The sequence below is a fragment of the Chiloscyllium plagiosum genome, unplaced genomic scaffold (genome assembly GCF_037043375.1).
Source record: "Chiloscyllium plagiosum isolate Xiang-an unplaced genomic scaffold, Cpla_swu_hap1 HiC_scaffold_36, whole genome shotgun sequence".
Classification (NCBI taxonomy): domain Eukaryota; kingdom Metazoa; phylum Chordata; class Chondrichthyes; order Orectolobiformes; family Hemiscylliidae; genus Chiloscyllium; species Chiloscyllium plagiosum.
In genome coordinates, this window is record NW_028270174.1 from 20,919,112 (window position 1) to 20,937,871 (window position 18,760).

General features: G+C 40.5%; 1 protein-coding gene across 1 annotated transcript in view; it reads right to left on the reverse strand.

The window, feature by feature from the left end:
- LOC122539414 (janus kinase and microtubule-interacting protein 1-like) overlaps window positions 1-18,760 on the reverse strand; it is a 419,997-nt gene that overhangs the window by 128,869 nt on the left and 272,368 nt on the right. The window contains 4 exon segments of the mRNA XM_087980036.1: window positions 2,206-2,352; window positions 2,644-2,763; window positions 7,937-7,987; window positions 11,061-11,270. Of these exon segments, the coding sequence (XP_087836162.1) occupies window positions 2,206-2,352; window positions 2,644-2,763; window positions 7,937-7,987; window positions 11,061-11,270 (528 nt within the window).

Below are 18,760 nucleotides of genomic sequence, written 5' to 3' on the forward strand. Positions count from 1 at the left end.
CCGAACTTTGCGGAACATGTACAGATTTTGTGCCTACTTCAAATTAACAACACAGGTGACAGCCATTCTCTAGTTCATTCCTCAGGGCAATCCCTTGACCAACTTGCTTCACTGAACATTAAATAAATCTTGGCAGTTATCCATCAGTCATCGTCTAACTAGTGCATTCTCAACGGTAACATTTTTACTAATCTGAGTCCATTTGCCAACGAAGCAGTGCTCTTCTCTCATACAATATAAAATATTGTTTCCATTAACATTGCTAATATCCTGAATGACCTGATGATTGCAAAACAAGAAGCTTCACCAAATTGCGTCTCCTTTTAGCAATATGCTATCAGAGTTAGAAATGCAGATAGCTTTAAGGTTCAAACAAACGACACCCTAGAATTGATGGAGAGCAAAATGTTGATCATTGGGCATTGCATTTAAGGGCTAAGTTCTAAGGGTTCTAGTGGCTCAATAGTAGTGTCCCTATCTCTAGGCTAGGATCTGGGTTCAAATCCTACCTGCTCCAGAGATGTATAATAACATCACTGAATTGATTAGAATAGATTAATTAGAAAATATGTTTTTTAAAAAGGTTAAGCATTCTTTCAGTTGTGAGTAATAGCATTTATGGATTAAAACAGTCAAGAGATTTTAAAAAACCCTAAATTCTCTATAAAAACTAAAGAGCTATGTTGACTTGGATTTGATGGTGGGAGTAAAAACTGTTCTGTTGTGTGCGACAGCACTTCTGAATATATAAAAAAAGAGCTAAGTTATCATTGTCCTGTTGAGCACTGTATATAGTTTGATTAAATGAAAAGAAATGTGGTTAAGTGGTGATGGTGGTTAATGGGTGAAAATTGCCATGGGTGTTTTACTAGTGGGAAAAGCCATTCAGCTGTGTATGATAGCATTTCCAGATATAAAACAAAACAAACAAAAAGAGCTAAGTTCTTCCCCAGTGGGGTGTTAGCTTCTGGAGAAAAGATCCAGCAAGAAAAGGTGGAGATTGATGTTTGACAATAAAATCTTCATGAATCACAAACTTTTTTGCTGCCTAACTCAACATGTAAATCTCAATGCATGATACATACTCAAATTCTGCAATAGCAAATGACTAAAAGTACCCTGTATGAAAATCCCTACAATGTTAACATATATAAGAGGAGAGACCAGCACTTACAGTCATAGAATCATACAGCATGGAAACAAACCCTTTGGTCCAACTCATCCATGCCTTCTGCTAGCACATTATACTTTTTCCCAGTTACATCATGTAGACTTTGGAATTAAGTAAACAAGACATTTGACAATAAAACAATTTTGATAGAATGTACTTCCTAAATGAAGTTACACTTTATTTTCAAATGCAGAGTGCTCAAAATGATGAGCCACCGGATTCTACGTGTTTTTTGTTTTGCTTGTCACAGTCTTAATAAGGTAAAGATTGCTTTTTAACTACAAATGAGACGCATCATTCCATTTCCCCTGCATTCACTTGATGAAGGACCAGACGCTCTGACTCAGGACTCACACCTTGTCGTCCACTATTTCAGAGGCCTTGAACAAAGTGCTCCCAACAAAACCCATTGATACATTTGTGGAATTAACAGTGCAAAGACTGAGATGGAAGTCAAGTTAGAATAGAGGAATTCAACTTCACATTAGGAATGTAAAGATCAGAAAAGAGGAGGAAAGATTGATTGAATTGAGAGATTTCTTCTCAGTCTTACATTTTACATTTTTAAAATCTATAACAATTCAAACCTAATGGAATGGGACTCCACATTCAATGGGTAATTTCCAACTGGAAAGGCTGGCCGGCAGTAATTAACTTCTAAAATATCATTAAAAGGATACGTACACAGAAGTGGACAAGACAATTTTATGTGGTGAGCTTAATATGTATCTAACATGCAAAATACCGCTATCTCACAATGTTTTGTGTATTTTAATATGTTGTCGACAGCAAGATGCCATTTTTGCAAAACAGCAGTGGAGCACTTTGGACAGAAACCTTTGGATTTCAACATGTAATTGCATGTCTACCCCTTGCCTGTTATTGCTGTAAGACTTAGGTGTAAATAACAGCAAGTGCCAGTCATCTCACTGTTACCTTGTCAGAAACTTATGTGTTAATTCCAAGTCTACTTGCTGTGCTGTAAGTTATGCCCTGAATTTTAATATACATAACATTTCAACTGTATCTTGTACCATTTCTGCATTTTCTCTGGTCAGCTTTTTTAACTTATCTTCCATCCTCTGTACAGACTGCATGATGTCCTCATTCTTCTTAGTCAAGCGCTTGTTCTTCTCTACGAGTGGTTTTAACTGGCTCTCTGTCTCACGGACACGTTTCAACTGCAAAAATAATCCATAGTCACCTGTGATAAGTTTCAGCAAAATGTTGTCAACAGCACAATAAGTTCATTAGCATTATCACAGCCCGTTTTTAACAGCCAATCATTCATTTTGCTAAAGGCAGCAGACAAATTCTTCAGGGTATTTCTTTCAAATATTTCACATTCTGCCTGGAAGTGGAAAATTTTATATTTGTCTTTTCCCAGTCAAAAACAAACTAGTTTGGTACAGCATTAATTACTCGCGTGGCTTACTCATTCACTAAAGTGGGGCACAAGTTATTGCATTTACCAGTTCGTTCCTCTCATCTGCTAACAGTGTGTTTCGGTCCTCTAGCTTTCGAATCACAGCATTTAGTTCAGCAATCTTCAACTGGAACCGTCTTACATCCCTTTCGTCCAGTTGTGGTTCCTATTGGAGAATTCAGAGCAAGAAATTAAATGATGATTTTGATAGTAATAAAACAATATTAACATCAGTTGTATGTAAATGTCAAAGAAGACACACAAATATTTTGTACATCGGAGATGAAATGTCCTCCTTGTCAAGTTCCACTGACGTACAGAACCCAAACAGTCATTCTAATTTTACACAGTGTAATTCTGAAGGGAATTTGTCACACCCAAATACAGACCCTATTCTCATTAAGCTTAATTATACCTCATGTAAAGTTACCTTGTTGTTCTTAGTTATGACCATTCAGCTGAAATGGTACTATCTCTCCAAGATTTTATCTTAGTCTAAACATGTTGTGTCGCCACTGTCTTACCAGACCATAGGGGCTGCTCTCTCATTAGAGAGAGAAGCAACTGATGGTGACTTAATCTGAGGGCCACCAAGCCTCAGGTGAAGGAAGAGGTTGAGAAGGAGAGTCCTTCATGGTAACCTCAAACAGGTGATGGGATTTGAACCTAAGGTGTTGGCATTACACTACTCTGTAAACCAATGATCCAGTCAACTGAGCTAAACTGATTCCCAATCTAAACATATAATCATAGTTACAGCAAAATGGTTGCAGTTTAACTTTTCCAAAAGGTCAGGAGGGTGTACAGTGGTTTAGACAGCAAGTGCCTTTAGGTACCAGTATAAAAGTGATGAGACGAATGCTTCCTCAACAGCAGGGCCTGAGGTAGATGAGGGTAAAATATCGGTCCCTGCTACACCAATTTTCCATGTAAACTATGGGGAAAAAAACCAGAGTAATTTAGTGGTTCAGTATCCTCATCTCAAGGGCATTTAAATGACAGCTATTCCCTACTCTCCGGTATAATGTTCACACACATCTGACAGGCACCTTAAATAGGCAATAGGGTGCAAATGCAGTGCAATGAGATTGAGATGATATATGTCTGTTTAAGAACCCTTTCCTGAAATTGATTGATAGATTTCTTGATGTCACATGTACCGAATTACAGTGAAAAGTGTCGTTTTGTGTATTGTACTGGCAGATCGTACCATACAAAGTGCATCAGGGTAGCAGAACAGTGTGCAGAATGCAACGTTACAGACACTGGGAAGGTGCAGGGAGCAAGATCAGAATTAACATTTGAGACGCCCATTCAAAAGTCTAGTAATAGCAGGGAAGAAGCTGCTCTTGAATCTTGAAATTGGGCTTAACTGTGTAAATCACGCACTGGGCTTGATCTGTTCAACTTCTCCAAGTGCAGATTTGCCACCACCAATGCAATATTTTATAAAATTCTGTCATGGGGTACTAGGAAGAAAGGCCAGTGCTCCTTCTGGTCTCATTAATCCTGAGAATTATTATCAGTTCTCATTGATTCACCCCTTCTCTTCTCTCCGCTTTTCTGGACTGACCAGTTGGGCAATGTCAATATCTGGGAATCATTAGTGGAAGGCAGAAAGATGTCTCTGTTCACACCAAATGTTTAGAGGAAGCTTCGAGTCTGTTTCAAATACACTTTTGAGCCATGCCTTTCAGGCAAAGTGATCCTATCCTGCATCAATTTAACAATGGAAACAAGCCAAAAATGAATGTGTTCTTATTGTCAGGGACCTGGCATGTGGGGTCTCACTAACAGGATGTCAGTATATCTTTTCGAACCATGCTCATGATATCATCACTGCACATGACTAGCATGTGACCTGAGGCTAAAAAAAATCTCATACTCCAGTTTACACCAAGCATCACACTATACTGGATGCATCCTCCTCTGGTATAAACAAGTAGTTTAATATTAGACCTTACACTTACTTGCCTGAAGAATGTACATTATAGATAGTAATCTTCAAAGCAAAATACCCACGTCCAGTTTCTTCGACAATCATACAATCCTTATATGTGGATGCCATTTGACCCATCGAATCCACAGCAGGCCCCTCCAAAGAATACTCCACCCAGATCCACCCCATCCCTGCATTTCCCTTGGCTAATCTACCGAGCCTACAACTCCTGAACACTATGGGCAATTTAGCATGGCCAATACATCTAACCTGGGCATCTTTAGACTATGGGAGGAAATCAGAGCACTCGAAGGAGAGAAACTGCAAACTCCACACATACAGTCACCCGAGGGTGGAATTAAATCTGGTCCCTGGTGCTGAGCGGCAGCAGTGTGAACCACTGAACCACTGTGCCACCCTAATGTTACAGGAGATAAGATAAACATTGCCTCATCAGGTAAAATGCCCTGTTGGAGGCTGACTCAGACTAAGACCTATAGCATACACCTTCACCTAATAGATGATCTTACACAGACAACTTAATACAATGGTTAGCAGGAACAATTAAATACATTGGAAGTGTGTAATCATGTGTTTCTATGTACCACAAATTCATTTACAGTACAGGGGTCTGATGGCTCCCCAAAGAAGTAAATCTGTATTTAAATCTTCAGTTTTCAAGGTACTAATATGAGAAATTAGAAGTTAATGCAGTCCAGCTATTGCAGTTTCACAATTTGGATCCCATTATGCCCTATAACATACTTCGACCGCATAATCACACTTGAATAAAAGGTGTCTTTCTGAGACTAAGTTACAGAAATTTGTCAAGACTTGTTGAATCTAGTTATAATTTAACTTACTTAGAAATCCTCAATGCCAACACAGTGTCTTTATTGAAACTGTTTAAATCCCACTTAACTCAGAATAGATTGGAACTCAAACCTGGGATATCCTGCTCCAAACAGCTCATTGTTGCACTGAGTAGTCCTTATGCCCACTCAACCATTCGTGCAGCTGACATTGTAAAATTTAAAAAAAGTAACTGAGACAAGTCAAAGCACTGGAAATGTACCATGACAACAGAAGACAATGTTGCATCTAGCGACTAGATCTAACAGAAATCCCAAACGCTCTCCCTTGAAAGGGAGCTTGATCAATTGAGATTTCAAAGCAAAAACTGAAGGATTTTTATTTGCTAATAGCAAAGTTATGTGGAATCATAGCAGGTTAGGTCAGAATCCATTATGGTTGTTAAATGACAGAATAGACCCAAGTACTGAACAAACCACTCCTGTTCCAATATTCCAGCAATACCTGGAGTAGAACATTTAACTTTTGAGGAAACCAAATGTTGTGAACCTAAGCAAGAAGTAGCTTATGCAGTCTGATGTGTACTGTCCACCTTGATTTTGAAATGAAAATGTTTTAGACAAATGTATTGTTTTAAAATATCTATACACAGCATCGGTTAAATCAGTATCAGCAAGACGTGATCAATATTTCTCCTCATGAGGAAGTGTTATACCCTAGAGAGCTATACACAGTGTTATACACTGCTACTTGTGAACTAACCTATCACATCTGTGAAGAACACATTGCCAGGGGTGATGCAATATATATTTTAGATTATAAATTGGCTTTCTAATAAAGCAATAAAAAGCCCATGTTAATTGTGTTTAATCATTCCATTGCTTTGCAAAAGGCTTGGAGGGAACTGGCAGGAAAAGGGAGAACTTAGATAAACTGAAAGAGAATAGAGATGAGAAGGTAGGGGTCCAGAAGGCTTCTGAAGGTGAGGAAAGTAGCATGGCAGAGAAATTGAGAGGGTTAATTCTAAAATGGAGGGCTTCACCAGGGATGCTGTGGTTTGGCTGAGTTCCTCTCAGCCCCTGGATGGAGAGTTATAGAGTCAGAGATGTACAGCATGGAAGCAGACCATTCGGTCCAACCCGTCCATGTATCCCAACCCAACCTAGTCCCACCTGCCAGCACCTGGCCCATTTCCCTCCAAACCCTTCCTATTCATATACCCATCCAAATGCCTCTTAAATGCTGCAATTGTACCAGCCTCCACCACTTCCTCTGGCAGCTCAGTCCAAACACATACCACCCTCTGTGTGAAAAAGTTGACCCTTAGGTCTCTTTTATATCTTTCCCCTCTCACCCTAAACCTACGCCCTCTAGTTCTGGACTCCTCGACCGCAGGGAAAAGACTTTGTCTATTTATCCTATCCATGCCCCTCATGATTTTGTAAACCTCTATAAGGTCACCCCTCAGCCTCCGACGCTCCAGGGAAAACAGCCCCAGCCTGTTCAGCCTCGCCCTATAACTCAAATCCTCCAACCCCGGCAACATCCTTGTAAATCTTTTCAGAACCCTTTCAAGTTTCACAACATCTTTCAGATAGGAAGGAGACCAGAATTGCACACAGTATTCCAACACTGGCCTAACCAATAACCTGTACAGCCGCAACATGAGAACTGAAATAGCAGCAATTCAGACAACGGAGAGATTTCAATACAGTGTTTAAAATCGACAAATGATGAGCAAATGGAAGTTAAGGGTGGTTTTCCACATCAAACATCCTTCTAAACCTGAATTATTTTATCTCATAGTAGTCAAATAAAGATGTTACATCTCCTTTTGATTTTCATTTAAAAAAAACAGATGTTATTTGTTCATTTTTATTTATCTTCAGGTTACCTGCACACTTAATATTTCATTTTTTAAAATTCATTTTTATACATGTAGGTAAGCTCGAATTTAAAATCTACCATGCCAAACATCTTCACATGACAAATGCATAGCAACCTTATCATACTGATTAGAGCAGGGAAGGTCATAACTGAGTAAGGGGACTGCAACAATGGTTTTTGACATGATGTGCATTCTTTCTTCAATGGTTCTTGTATTTCTCTGCCTTTCTGAGCTCCCACTGGAAGGATGGCAGACAACCTTCATTCTGTATCTCGCACCGTCTATATCTGTGACTGAGAATCTACTGAAAACCTGAGGGAACTCTCTGTGGACAGACTTGGTCTATGGTTGACAACCTCACAATGAGACAACTTGTGGGGAACCTGTGAGCATAATATTTAATGATATGTCACAGCGTATCCATTCTAAGACAAGAGTTATACACAAGGCTTCTAAGAGCAACTCTGCAGTTGCAAATATACTGCAAAACAAAATGCATTGGTGTACATGTTATTGGTATAAATGCAGAGCATTGCACTTATCCCAATGGAAGATGATCCATGTTAAGGTAAGTCTGCATCCTGTCCTTAATCCTACATTAAATAATCATTGTAGGAATAAGTACATGTAATTCTGGCACTTAGTCCAGTTACCAAAGGAATAATGTAAAGGTAAGTACACATCATTCTTTGTACTTACCCTGACACTAAAGTTCCCCTTTAAGGAATACTGCTCCTTTAATGGTTTAATCTGTAAATAATACAACAAATTGAAAATATTGCAAATTTCTTGTTATTTTTAAAACAAAAAGAAACACCTACAAATACATTGTCTGTTTGTGAATCATATTAGTACAATATGTGATACTTTCAGTAATTGTATATAACGCGTAAAGAAATAATTAAGAGCTAATATTCATCACTGGATATTACTACTACAATCACTACATATAATGTAAAACAAAAACCTGTAGCCAAATAATCTCAATATTTCCCCTCAGTTTTGACTCCTCAAAACGTAAATGCAAGAGCCTGAATAGACAGTGGGCCATTTGGGATGCTGTATAGTCCATTACAATATTGGTTTTGAATAGCTAAGATGGCTTGGCTTGATCATCATCTCATACTTAGCTGTCTTGACTTCTCAATCACTGGTGAATGTTTGCCAACAATGTAACAGTCAGATCTATTAATAGAATCGCAGTATAGAATCACAAAATGGTTACTCCACAGAAAAAGACCATTCATGTGAAAAAGCCGCTCAGCTGGTTCCACTGGCTCACTTTCTCTCTGTACAACTGCAAATTTTCTCTCTTCAGGTAATTATCGAATATTCATTGAAAGCTACACTTACATCTGATTCTATTGCAACATTCAGTGATGCATTCTGGATTGTAACGTCTTAATTATGTAAAAAATAATGTCCGTCATTCTTTTGCAATCATCATTAAAGCGATTCTACATTTCCACAATATGGAGAAAATGTTCCTGTCGATTCTGCCCAGATCTAACTTGATTTTCAACACCGTTATCAAATTTCCTCTCGACATCCTCTCCTCTAAGAAGAAATGCCCCAACTTCTCCAACATATTCACATGAATGAATTCCTTTACCCAAGGAACAATTCTCACAAATGTTTTCTTCATTCTTTCCAATGCAGTTACATCTTTGCTAAATTGGAGTCCTAGAATTTGGCACAATTTCCCAATACTCTTGTTGAAGATGAGCCAGTGTGTAATCAAGATCAAGTGAAATTCCTTGATTTGTATTTCATGCCTCTTCTTATAAAGTTCAGAATCCTGTATTCTTTAGGAAATGCATTCTCAAACTGCGCTGCCAGCTTCAATGATTTGTAAGCATATGCCCTCAGTTATCTCTCTTCTTGGATTTTTAGAATTGTGCCCTTTATACTGTCTCTCCTTGTGCATCCTATCAAAATGTTTCACTGCACCAAATACCATCTCCCACGTGTCTTACATTCCACAAGCCAGTCTACATTTTCTTGATGTCTATCACTATCCTTCTTACAGTTCAAATCCCTCGAAGTTCTATGCCATCCACAAATTTTAAAATTATGCCTTGTACATCCAAACTTAGGTATTTAGCATAGGTCAAGAAAAGCAATGATCCCAATACTAACCTCACTGTATACCTTACTCCAGGTGGGAAACAATTGTTCGCCACTACTTTCAGTCAAGGCCGATTTCATACTCTTGGTACTACGGCCCTTTTCATTCCGTGGGTCTTTGATGAGAAGCCTAATATATGGCACTTTTTCAAAGAGGTAATGGTGGTGTAGTAGTAAGGCCCAGGTAATGGTCTGGCAACAATATTTCTAATCCCATCAAAGCATGGTGGCTGCATGGTTAGCACTGGTGCCTCACAGGGCCAGGGACCCGGGTTTGATCCCAGCCTGGGGTGCCTGTCTGTGTGGAGTTTTGCACATTCTCCCTGTGTCTGCGTGGGTTAACTCCAGGTGCTCCGGTTTCCTCCCACAATCTAAGATGTGCAGGTTAGGAGAACTGGCCATCCTAAATTAAGGCAGCACGGTGGCTCAGTGATTAGCACTGCAGCCTCACAGCACCAGGGACCTGGGCTCGATTCCACCCTCAGGCAACTGTCTGTGTGGAGTTTGCACATTCTCCCCATGTCTGTGTGGGTTTCCTCCAGGTGCTCCAGTTTCCTCCCACAGTCCAAAGACGTAGAGGTGAATTGGCCATGCTAAATTGCCATTAGTCAGAGGGAAATGGGTCTAGGTGGGTTACTCTTCGGAGGGTTGGTGTGGACTTGTGGGGCCGAAGGACCTGTTTCCACACTGTCGAGAATCTAAATTGCCCATAGTGTTCAGGGATGTATAGGTTTGGTGCATTACTCAGGGGTATATGTAGAGCAATGGGGAATGGATTTGGGTGGAATACTCTTTGGAGGGTCAGAGTGGACTTGTTGGGCTGAAGGGCCTGTTTCTACGCTGTAGGGATTCCAAGAAAGCAGTGGGTGGAATTTGTGGCACAGTGGTAGCACCTCTACCTCTGTGCCAGGACACCTGGGTTCAACTCCAATAGAGTTGGCATTGCATGGCTTCCAGAGGTGTGCAATAACACCTCTGAATGGGTTGATTCGAAAACGTTTTTTAAAATTCAATGAACAAACGTAAAGCTAATTTCATACTCATCACTACTGACACTGTCACTGATTGTTGCGAAAGGCTATCCTGTTAATTGTGAATAGGAAATCTACCACCTTTATCAGATTTGGTGTACATGTGAATTTAGCTTCAAAGTGCCTCCTGACAGAAAAGCAAGAGCAAGCCACTCAATTCAAGTACAATTAGGGATGGGTAACAAATGCTGGCCTTGGCAGTGTAGCCCAAACCCCATTAAAGAATAATATTCAAATAATCTTTCTGGAAGCCATGGTTACAAGGTTGTTGGAAGGTTGAATGGGTGGGGGAGGGGGGGGGGGGGGGAAAGAACAAATACTTTTGAAAGAGAGATGCTGAAGACAAGGTTAATTAGGTTGTGAAACTAAACAACATTTGGAGATGAGCTCTATAAAATTCACTTCCTCTATTCCTCTTCACCCAGCACATCAGGATTTGAAAAATCAAGAAAAGCTTCAAGAATACAGTCAGAAGATGAACCACAATACTGATCGCGCACAGCCATTAAATGGCAAAGGAGGTTTGGAAATCATTCTATTCTCCCATTCTGTGAAAGGAACAATGCAATGAGTGTCATTACACAGTGTTATTAATGAGAGTAAAGTTATTTAGTCTATTAGCAGCTAAAAGACTATATTCCAATGAAATACGATGAGCTTCTTACATGGTTCCCCATCAGGTCGGAGGTGTCCCCTGCAGCACTCGGAAACTCACGCTTGGGGCTGCTGTAGTAGCGTTCAGCTTCTTTCACCTGTACCAGCTGCTCATCGAGGGCTTCTTTCTGAAGGATGAGCTTCTGAGTGTGGCCTGTTTGAACGCCAAGGTCCTTCTCCAAGGCAAGAATGACTCTGTCTTTGCTCTTTATCTCATCCATCTATAAAAGAAAGGGCCACGTAAGTCACTGTAAAAATTTCAAACCCCCATTGCTGAGATTATAAAGACAAACAAAATAAAACTCATCTTACACTGCAATTTCAAAAACTTAAACAGCGATGCTTTTTGGGTTTTTCCATTGATTTTCCACAGGAATGTTTTGAAAAACATTGGTAATTTATTCTTAAACATGCATTTCTCACCAAGGTATCAAAATGAATCCTGATCATGATGGTTAGTTATAGTAATGCGCCCAACCCCCACCATCTACATTTTCCCTTCCACCCTGGGAAGAGGTATCAGGCCCCTGTTTAACATCTATCCATAGTGACAAAGTTAAGACATGGAAACCCTCCATTCCACGACATAACCAAATAAGGTGGATTTTTCAATTCGCTGCATCAAGGAGACCGGAGAAAATGGTGGCCTAGAAATTCCATGACATCATGCCCACTGTTCAGGCACTCAATCGATATTTCATCCTCCAACATGTTAGGCTGAAAGTGAGTAACCATTACAAGTTGCCCGCTGTATTAATTTTAGACCGAAAGATTTATTCCAGGGTCTGCAACTGGAATAATCTCCAGGCTTTATGTTTATGCCAATATGGGGTAAAATTAAATTAATGACCTATTCACCTATTTTTCCACCATGTTTTGTGATAAATACTGTTTTCTATTTACTTATAGGCGTTATGAAAGTACTTAAGCAGGCAGACTGCCTCAACTTAACACAGCATCCAAGAAACAAGGCCTCCAGCAATGTAGAAATGCATAAAAAATGACAACATAAATTATGAGCTCAATGGTTATATGATTCAGTAAAATGGTGGATAGTGGGAACTGGATGGTTGGTTGGGGGGGGGGGTGGGGAGCTGGTAAAAATTTTGGGGAACTGCATCAGATGACTCCCTATCCCATTGCCATGGAGACTTCCCAGTGCTGGGGGGAGGAGGAGGCAACTCATGTATTGTGATTCTGCCTATCACTCTGTGAGGCCAGGGAGTGGTTTCAGGACATGCCTTTTTAACCAAGGCAGCACTTCTATGACAGGCCTGGAGGAAGAATGGAGGCCGTAAATAAGTTGGGGGAGCTGGGGGAGGCATGGTGGCCACAAGAATGGTGGGGAGAGATAAGGGAGCCAAAAATGAGCTGGGGAATATGGGGGGTTGTAACGGGGATGGGGGGATGGGAAGACAGGAAGCAACTGTTGGTCATTTAACTAGAAAGAGGGGGAGTGAGCCTGCAAGGAAAGTGGAAGTCAGAGGAAGGCTCGAGAGAGAATTAGAATCCATACAGTGTGGAAACAGGCCCTTTGGCCCAACAAGTCCACACCAACCCCGCGAAGAGTAACCCATCCACATCCATTCTTGTACCCTGTTATCCTATATTTACTCCTGACTAATGCACCTATCCTAGGCGAAAGTGAGGACTGCAGATGCTGGAGATAGAGTCGAGAATGTGGGCTGGAAAAGCACAGCAGGTCAGGCAGCATCCAAGGAGCAGGAGAATCGACATTTCGGGCAAATGCCTGATTCCTGATGGTAAGTGACAGAGGGATACTACAAAGAAGGAAAAGAGAGGGAGGCTACATGAGAGTAGGGGAACAGTACTGCTGTAAAGAAGAGAGAAGAACTTCAAATCTGTCAACAAAAAAACACCTCAGCTAACCAGGAACTGGAAAAAACTTGAAATCACAGCGGTAATGGATTACCTGCAAATGGATGTGGAACCTCTAGTTTAAGGCTTATGTTCAAGAGATACTATGGCAGAAGTTAAATTAAAATGTGAGCTTGAGTTTTAAGATGCAGCAAAGAGGATAGTAACTTCCTGGTTAAAATCTTCCAACGTTTTACATTTGTGAAGGAAACAAATAGGTTTGACTGCACCTATCTGGAAGGTGTGCTTAAGGGGATGGCACCTAGTGTGTGGAGATGTATCAGTTATTCAGGGAAAAAAAACTTCTTTGTTAACTTCTTCCCATTGTCTTAAGACACTTGAAACACTGTGCTGTCCAAGGAAACCATGTTTACAATGGGCACTGAGGCTTTAAATTGAACCAACTGATCACAATTATTGAAAGTATTGATGAATCCTTCTAATGCTGCTTCTCTAGGTGTACAAATACTTGTTACTTAAATACAAATACAGGAGGTAATGTGATTGTGTTGCCAAATAAAGGATTTCATTTCTGTAAAAAGGATCCCTGAAGATCAAAATATCAACCTCAACAGGAGCCGCCAGACAAAAAAAGCAACAAGTTATTTTGTGCCCCAGGAACCTGCCAATCATCTGTAATTGTGCAGGGTTTGGAAGCAGCTAATAAGGAGTCTGACTCCAGTAACATCACTAGGCTATCCCTGCCACCAGCCATGATGGATACTGGACTCCACTTTTGTCCCAACATTAACGATCTAAATCCTGCAGTAAACCCCTGGTCCAAGTGTTTGTTTTGGGTTTAAATCAATATTCTTCCGACTTTGAAATAAAGGCAGGACTGACACTCCAATTCCGTCACTGGGAGGTGATGGCAAAGTGGTATTGGCAATACACATAGTGCACAGATTAATACTCTGGGATATGGATTCAATTGTCAGCATAGCAACTGATGAAATGTAATTAAGGAAAATCTGGAAATCAGATCTAGCCTCAGTCACAGTGACTGAAATTATCACTGAATTTCCTAAGAACTGATCTAATTCATTATTACCATTTAGGGAAGGAAATCCTTCATCTTTACCTGGTCTGGCCTACATGTGACTCCAGATCCACAAGGTTGACTTCTACCTGCCCTCTGAAGTGGCTTAGCAAGTGACTCAATCCAAGGCCAATTAAGGATGGGCAACAAATGTGGACCCACACCCATGAAATCTATATTTTTAAATTGGCAAGAGAAACTGACCATTCAAACTTAAATTGATGTACTGAGATCATTCTTATCCTTTGAATAAGTTCCTTTTTCACACCAACAAGTGTTTCACCTTTGGTGCAATTACTGTACTTTACTCATTTATCTCATTTTTTAACCGCGTTCAATAAGATCAGGAGACCTCCTTCAGAGTTGGGACCTGCCCAGCGAGCACATCCAAAGTGTTGTGTAAAAGAAGGTTCAAAATTTTAGTCAGATTCACAGTGGCCTGTAGCACAGTCTCTATCTAAGATTACAATCTGCCCAAGACAACTGACCCTGTGCAAGTTGCTAGGAGACCTGGTTCACTCAACCTTTGTCCAGTTCCAATCTAAAGGAATTTGAAAAGCCCACAGGGGAGTTGTTTGACCAAAGATTATTGTGTTTCTTGAATTTCTGAATTGCACATTGGAAAATCTGACCTGATCATTCACTACATCCATCATCAATGAGAGAAGGAGATTTCCTGATAACTGAAGAGACAACTTACTTTAATGAAGACTGTGTGTGAAGAATGGAAAGTTTAAAAGATTAGGGGGTTAAAGGTTATTAGTGAAGTGATTGCAGTTAGTGAAGTGATTGCAGTTAGTGAAGTGATTTTGATTTCTGGAACTACAGGGTGCTATTTAAATTGTGGTATTATTTCTTCAGTGTATCTTTTATCCATATCCAATAGTTGCTCATAGCTGTGTATTTTAAATTCATAAATTTGACAAATTGTCTTCAAAAACAGAGAGCCAGTATTGAGCTCGAAGAACGAGAGAGAGAGAAATAGGGAACAACTTGGAGAAAAACTGGAAATGAAATTCCTTATTGCAGCAACTAACATTATAAGTGCAATCACATATTTAGTCTTCTGAGCAGGGAAAATGCAGGATGCACTTTGTCAGGGAGCTTGCTGGGAACTAACTGCTGCTGCACATTCTACATTAGGAAATGACTAAATTTAAACATGTGACTTCATTGGGTGTAAATTGGTTTGAAAGATCTGTTTTGTTTTAAACGATTACAACTACATTACAACAAAGGGACAAGGAGCTTGTTAGAGTTAGGTATCCCTGATTTGTTCATTAACTATTAAATGCAATACCAGACATGTAGGCATTCATTCCTGAAGTATTTCTGTCTCAGGACACAGGTGGCTGGATCTTTTCCTCAAACTGCCCAAGTAATTTCCATTTATAAATTGGCAGGGTTAACACAAGCAACCAATAGAAGCTGCCCACAGGAGTTTGAAACCCTGGCATTTTATCACCAGTCAGTGTGCACCATTTGCTCAGAGCTGTGGTGCCAATGCTTTCTGTTATTACTTATCCCTTGTTCTGGCCTGTCAGCTTGAAATGGGCCCCTGTGGCACAAATCCTAGTTTCCTGCAGTCATGCGATAAAAGGGCAAGTTTCAAGGGAAATTACTTCACACAATATGCCATCAGGAATCTCCTTGTGTGTATTTGAAAAAAAGCTTTAACTGCTTAACAAAAATCAGGTTTCTATGGTTACCACGAGGAAATCAATTTATACTGATATTCTCTTCAGGCATCACAAGAATAAAAAGACGCGACCATGTGTTCCAAACAAAGACAGATTTGAAAGGAATCTGAAATAGCTACATTGCAAAGCGCTGTTGTGTAAATGACGCAGCAGTATCGTTCTACCGCATGGTGGTGCGAAGCTCCTTTCGTGTGTGGGTACACTTGTCACATCTTGTGTTGGCAAACTGTTACTGCGGAGGCTTGAAGCAATTGTACAAAAGGCCAACATGATTGTCTCCCATTTTACATGCACTTCAATGATTGGAGCTACCAGCTTTCCAGTTGGGTGAGTTGCCATTTACGCCATTTTTGGGTAATCACTGGTCATGAAGAGAAAGCTACAGCATTTTGGAACACAAATGTTTCTGTTTTTCTTTTTTCACATTGGGATTATGATTCATTGTACATTGCGAATGGGCAGTTGAACAGTTGCAAACAGGTCTGGGCTTTAGAATCTCATTGCCAACTTCAGCCAAGGCTTTCCAACCTTGTGCCCTTGACACTGAACAACATGTGACCAGTCTGCTGTGGAATCAATATTTATTGTGGAAAAGGACATGGAAGATATAGAATGTAGGGAAATAGATGGTGACATCTTGAAAAATTCCATATTATAGAGGAGGATGAGATGGATGTCTTGAAACAAATGAAAGTGAATAAATACCCAAGACCTGATCAGGCGTTCCCTAGAACTCTGTGGAAGCCAGAGAAGTGATTGCTGGGCCTCTTACTGAGATATTTGTATCATCGATAGTCACAGGTGAGGTGCCGGAAGACTGGAGGTTGGCTAATGTGGTGCCACTGTTTAAGAAAGGCGGTACAGACAAACCAGGGTACTATAGACCAGTGCGCCTGACGTCGGTGGTGGGCAAGTTGTCGAAGGGAATCCTGAGGGACAGGATGTACATGTATTTGGAAAGGCAAGGACTGTTTAGGGATAGTCAACATGGCTTTGTGCATGGGAAATCATGTCTCACAAACTTGATTGAGTTTTTTGAAGAAGTAACAAAGAGGATTGATGACGACAGAGCAGTAGATGTGATCTATATGGACTTCAGTAAGGCATTCAACAAGATTCCCCATGGGAGACTGGTTAGCAAAGTTAATTCTCATGGAATGCAGGAAGAACTAGCCATTTGGATACAGAACTGGCTCAAAAGTAGAAGGGTGGTGTTGGAGGGATGTTTTTCAGACTGGAGGCCTGTGACCAGTGGACTGCCACAAGGATTGGTGCTGGGTCCACTACTTTTTAACACTGATATAAATGATTTGGATGTGAGCATAACACGTATAGTTAGTAAGTTTGCAGATGACACCAAATTTAAGATGGAGTGCACAGCGAAGAGGGTTACCTCAGATTACAATGGGATCTCGATCAGATGGGCCAATAGGCTGAGAAGTGGCAGATGGAGTTTAATTTAGATAAATGTGAGATGTTGCATTTTGGGAAAGCAAATCTTAGCAGGACTTATACACTTAATGGTAAGGTCCTAGGGAGTGTTGCTGAACAAAGAGACCTTGGAGTGCAGCTTCATAGCTCCTTGAAAGTGAAGTCGCAGGTAGACAGGATAGTGAAGACGGTGTTTGGTATGCTTTCCTTTATTGGTCAGAGTATTGAGTACAGGAGTTGGGAGGTCATTTTGCAACTATACAGGACATTGGTTAGGCCACTGTTGGAATATTGCATGCAATTCTCATCTCCTTCCTATCAGAAAGATGTTGTGAAACTTGAAAGGGTTCAGAAAAGATTTACAAGAATGTTGCCAGGGTTGGAGGATTTGAGCTATAGGGACAGGTTGAATAGGCTAATGTTGTTTTTCCTGGAGCGACGGAGGCTGAGGGGTGACCTTATAGAGGTTTATAAAATCATGAGGGGCATGGATAGGAAAAATAGACAAAGTATTTTCCTTGGGGTGGGAGAGTCCAAAACTAGAGGACATAGGTTTAGGGTGAGAAGGGAAAGATATAGAAGAGACCTAAGGGGCAACTTTTGCATGCAGAGGGTGGTACGTGTATGGAATGAGCTGCCAGAGGAAGTGGTGGAGGCTGGTACAGTTGCAACATTTAAGAGGCATTTGGATGGGTATATGAATAGGAAGGGTTGGAGGGATATGGGCCAGGTGCTGGCAGGTGGGACTAGATTGGGTTGGGATATCTGGTCGGCATGGACAATTTGGACCGAAGGGTCTGTTTCCGTGCTGTACATCTCTATGACCTCAATCTTAATTCTCTTTTCTGCAGAATGCAGGCCCTTGCTGAGTCTGGCAAAAGCACTCCCAATCAGTACAGTATAACAGTTTGAGGTTTCTATTATTGTGTTGTTTGTTGTATGCTGCTATTCATGAAGAACTAATGACTAATGGAGGAAGGGAAAGGAGACCAATGGCAGCAGGAAGTGGCCAAATTCCTGATTAAAGGAGGTGACACAGACAAATTCTCAAACATTTGTCAGGGAAGGGCTCATGGGCAGTGCTATGTAACTGCTGTGTGGCCCTGTAAGACTTTGCTTTGATAATTTTGCTGCTAGTGTTTCACAACAGAATAATATATTAATAATATTAATATTATAAGAAAAATATATTCAGCTAATTCTCCATGGAGAATCCTGGAGAAACTCAGCAGGTCTGGCAGCTTCTGTAGAAAGAGGAAAACAGAGTTAGTATTTCTGGCCAGATATGGTTCTGCTTCAGAACGGATTCCGAAGAACAGTCTAAGGAAATTCTGAATAAGTCACACTAGACATGAACTATGAAAGGTGATCTCATTGCAACATATAAGATACTGAGAGAGCTTGACAGGCTAGACGCTGACAAATGCTTCCTGTTGTGGGAGAGTTGAAAATTAGGGGCACAGTTTCAAAATAAATGGTCTCCCATTTAAGGTAGAGAGGAGAAGGAATTTCTTCATTCAGAAAGTCATTAGTCTTTGGAATTTTCTTCCCACAGAGAGCAATAGGGTCTGGAATATTGAATACATTGAAGAATAAATAAGCAGATTTCTAATCAACAATGCTTGTACCCTTGACACTGAACAACACGTAACCAGTTGTGAGT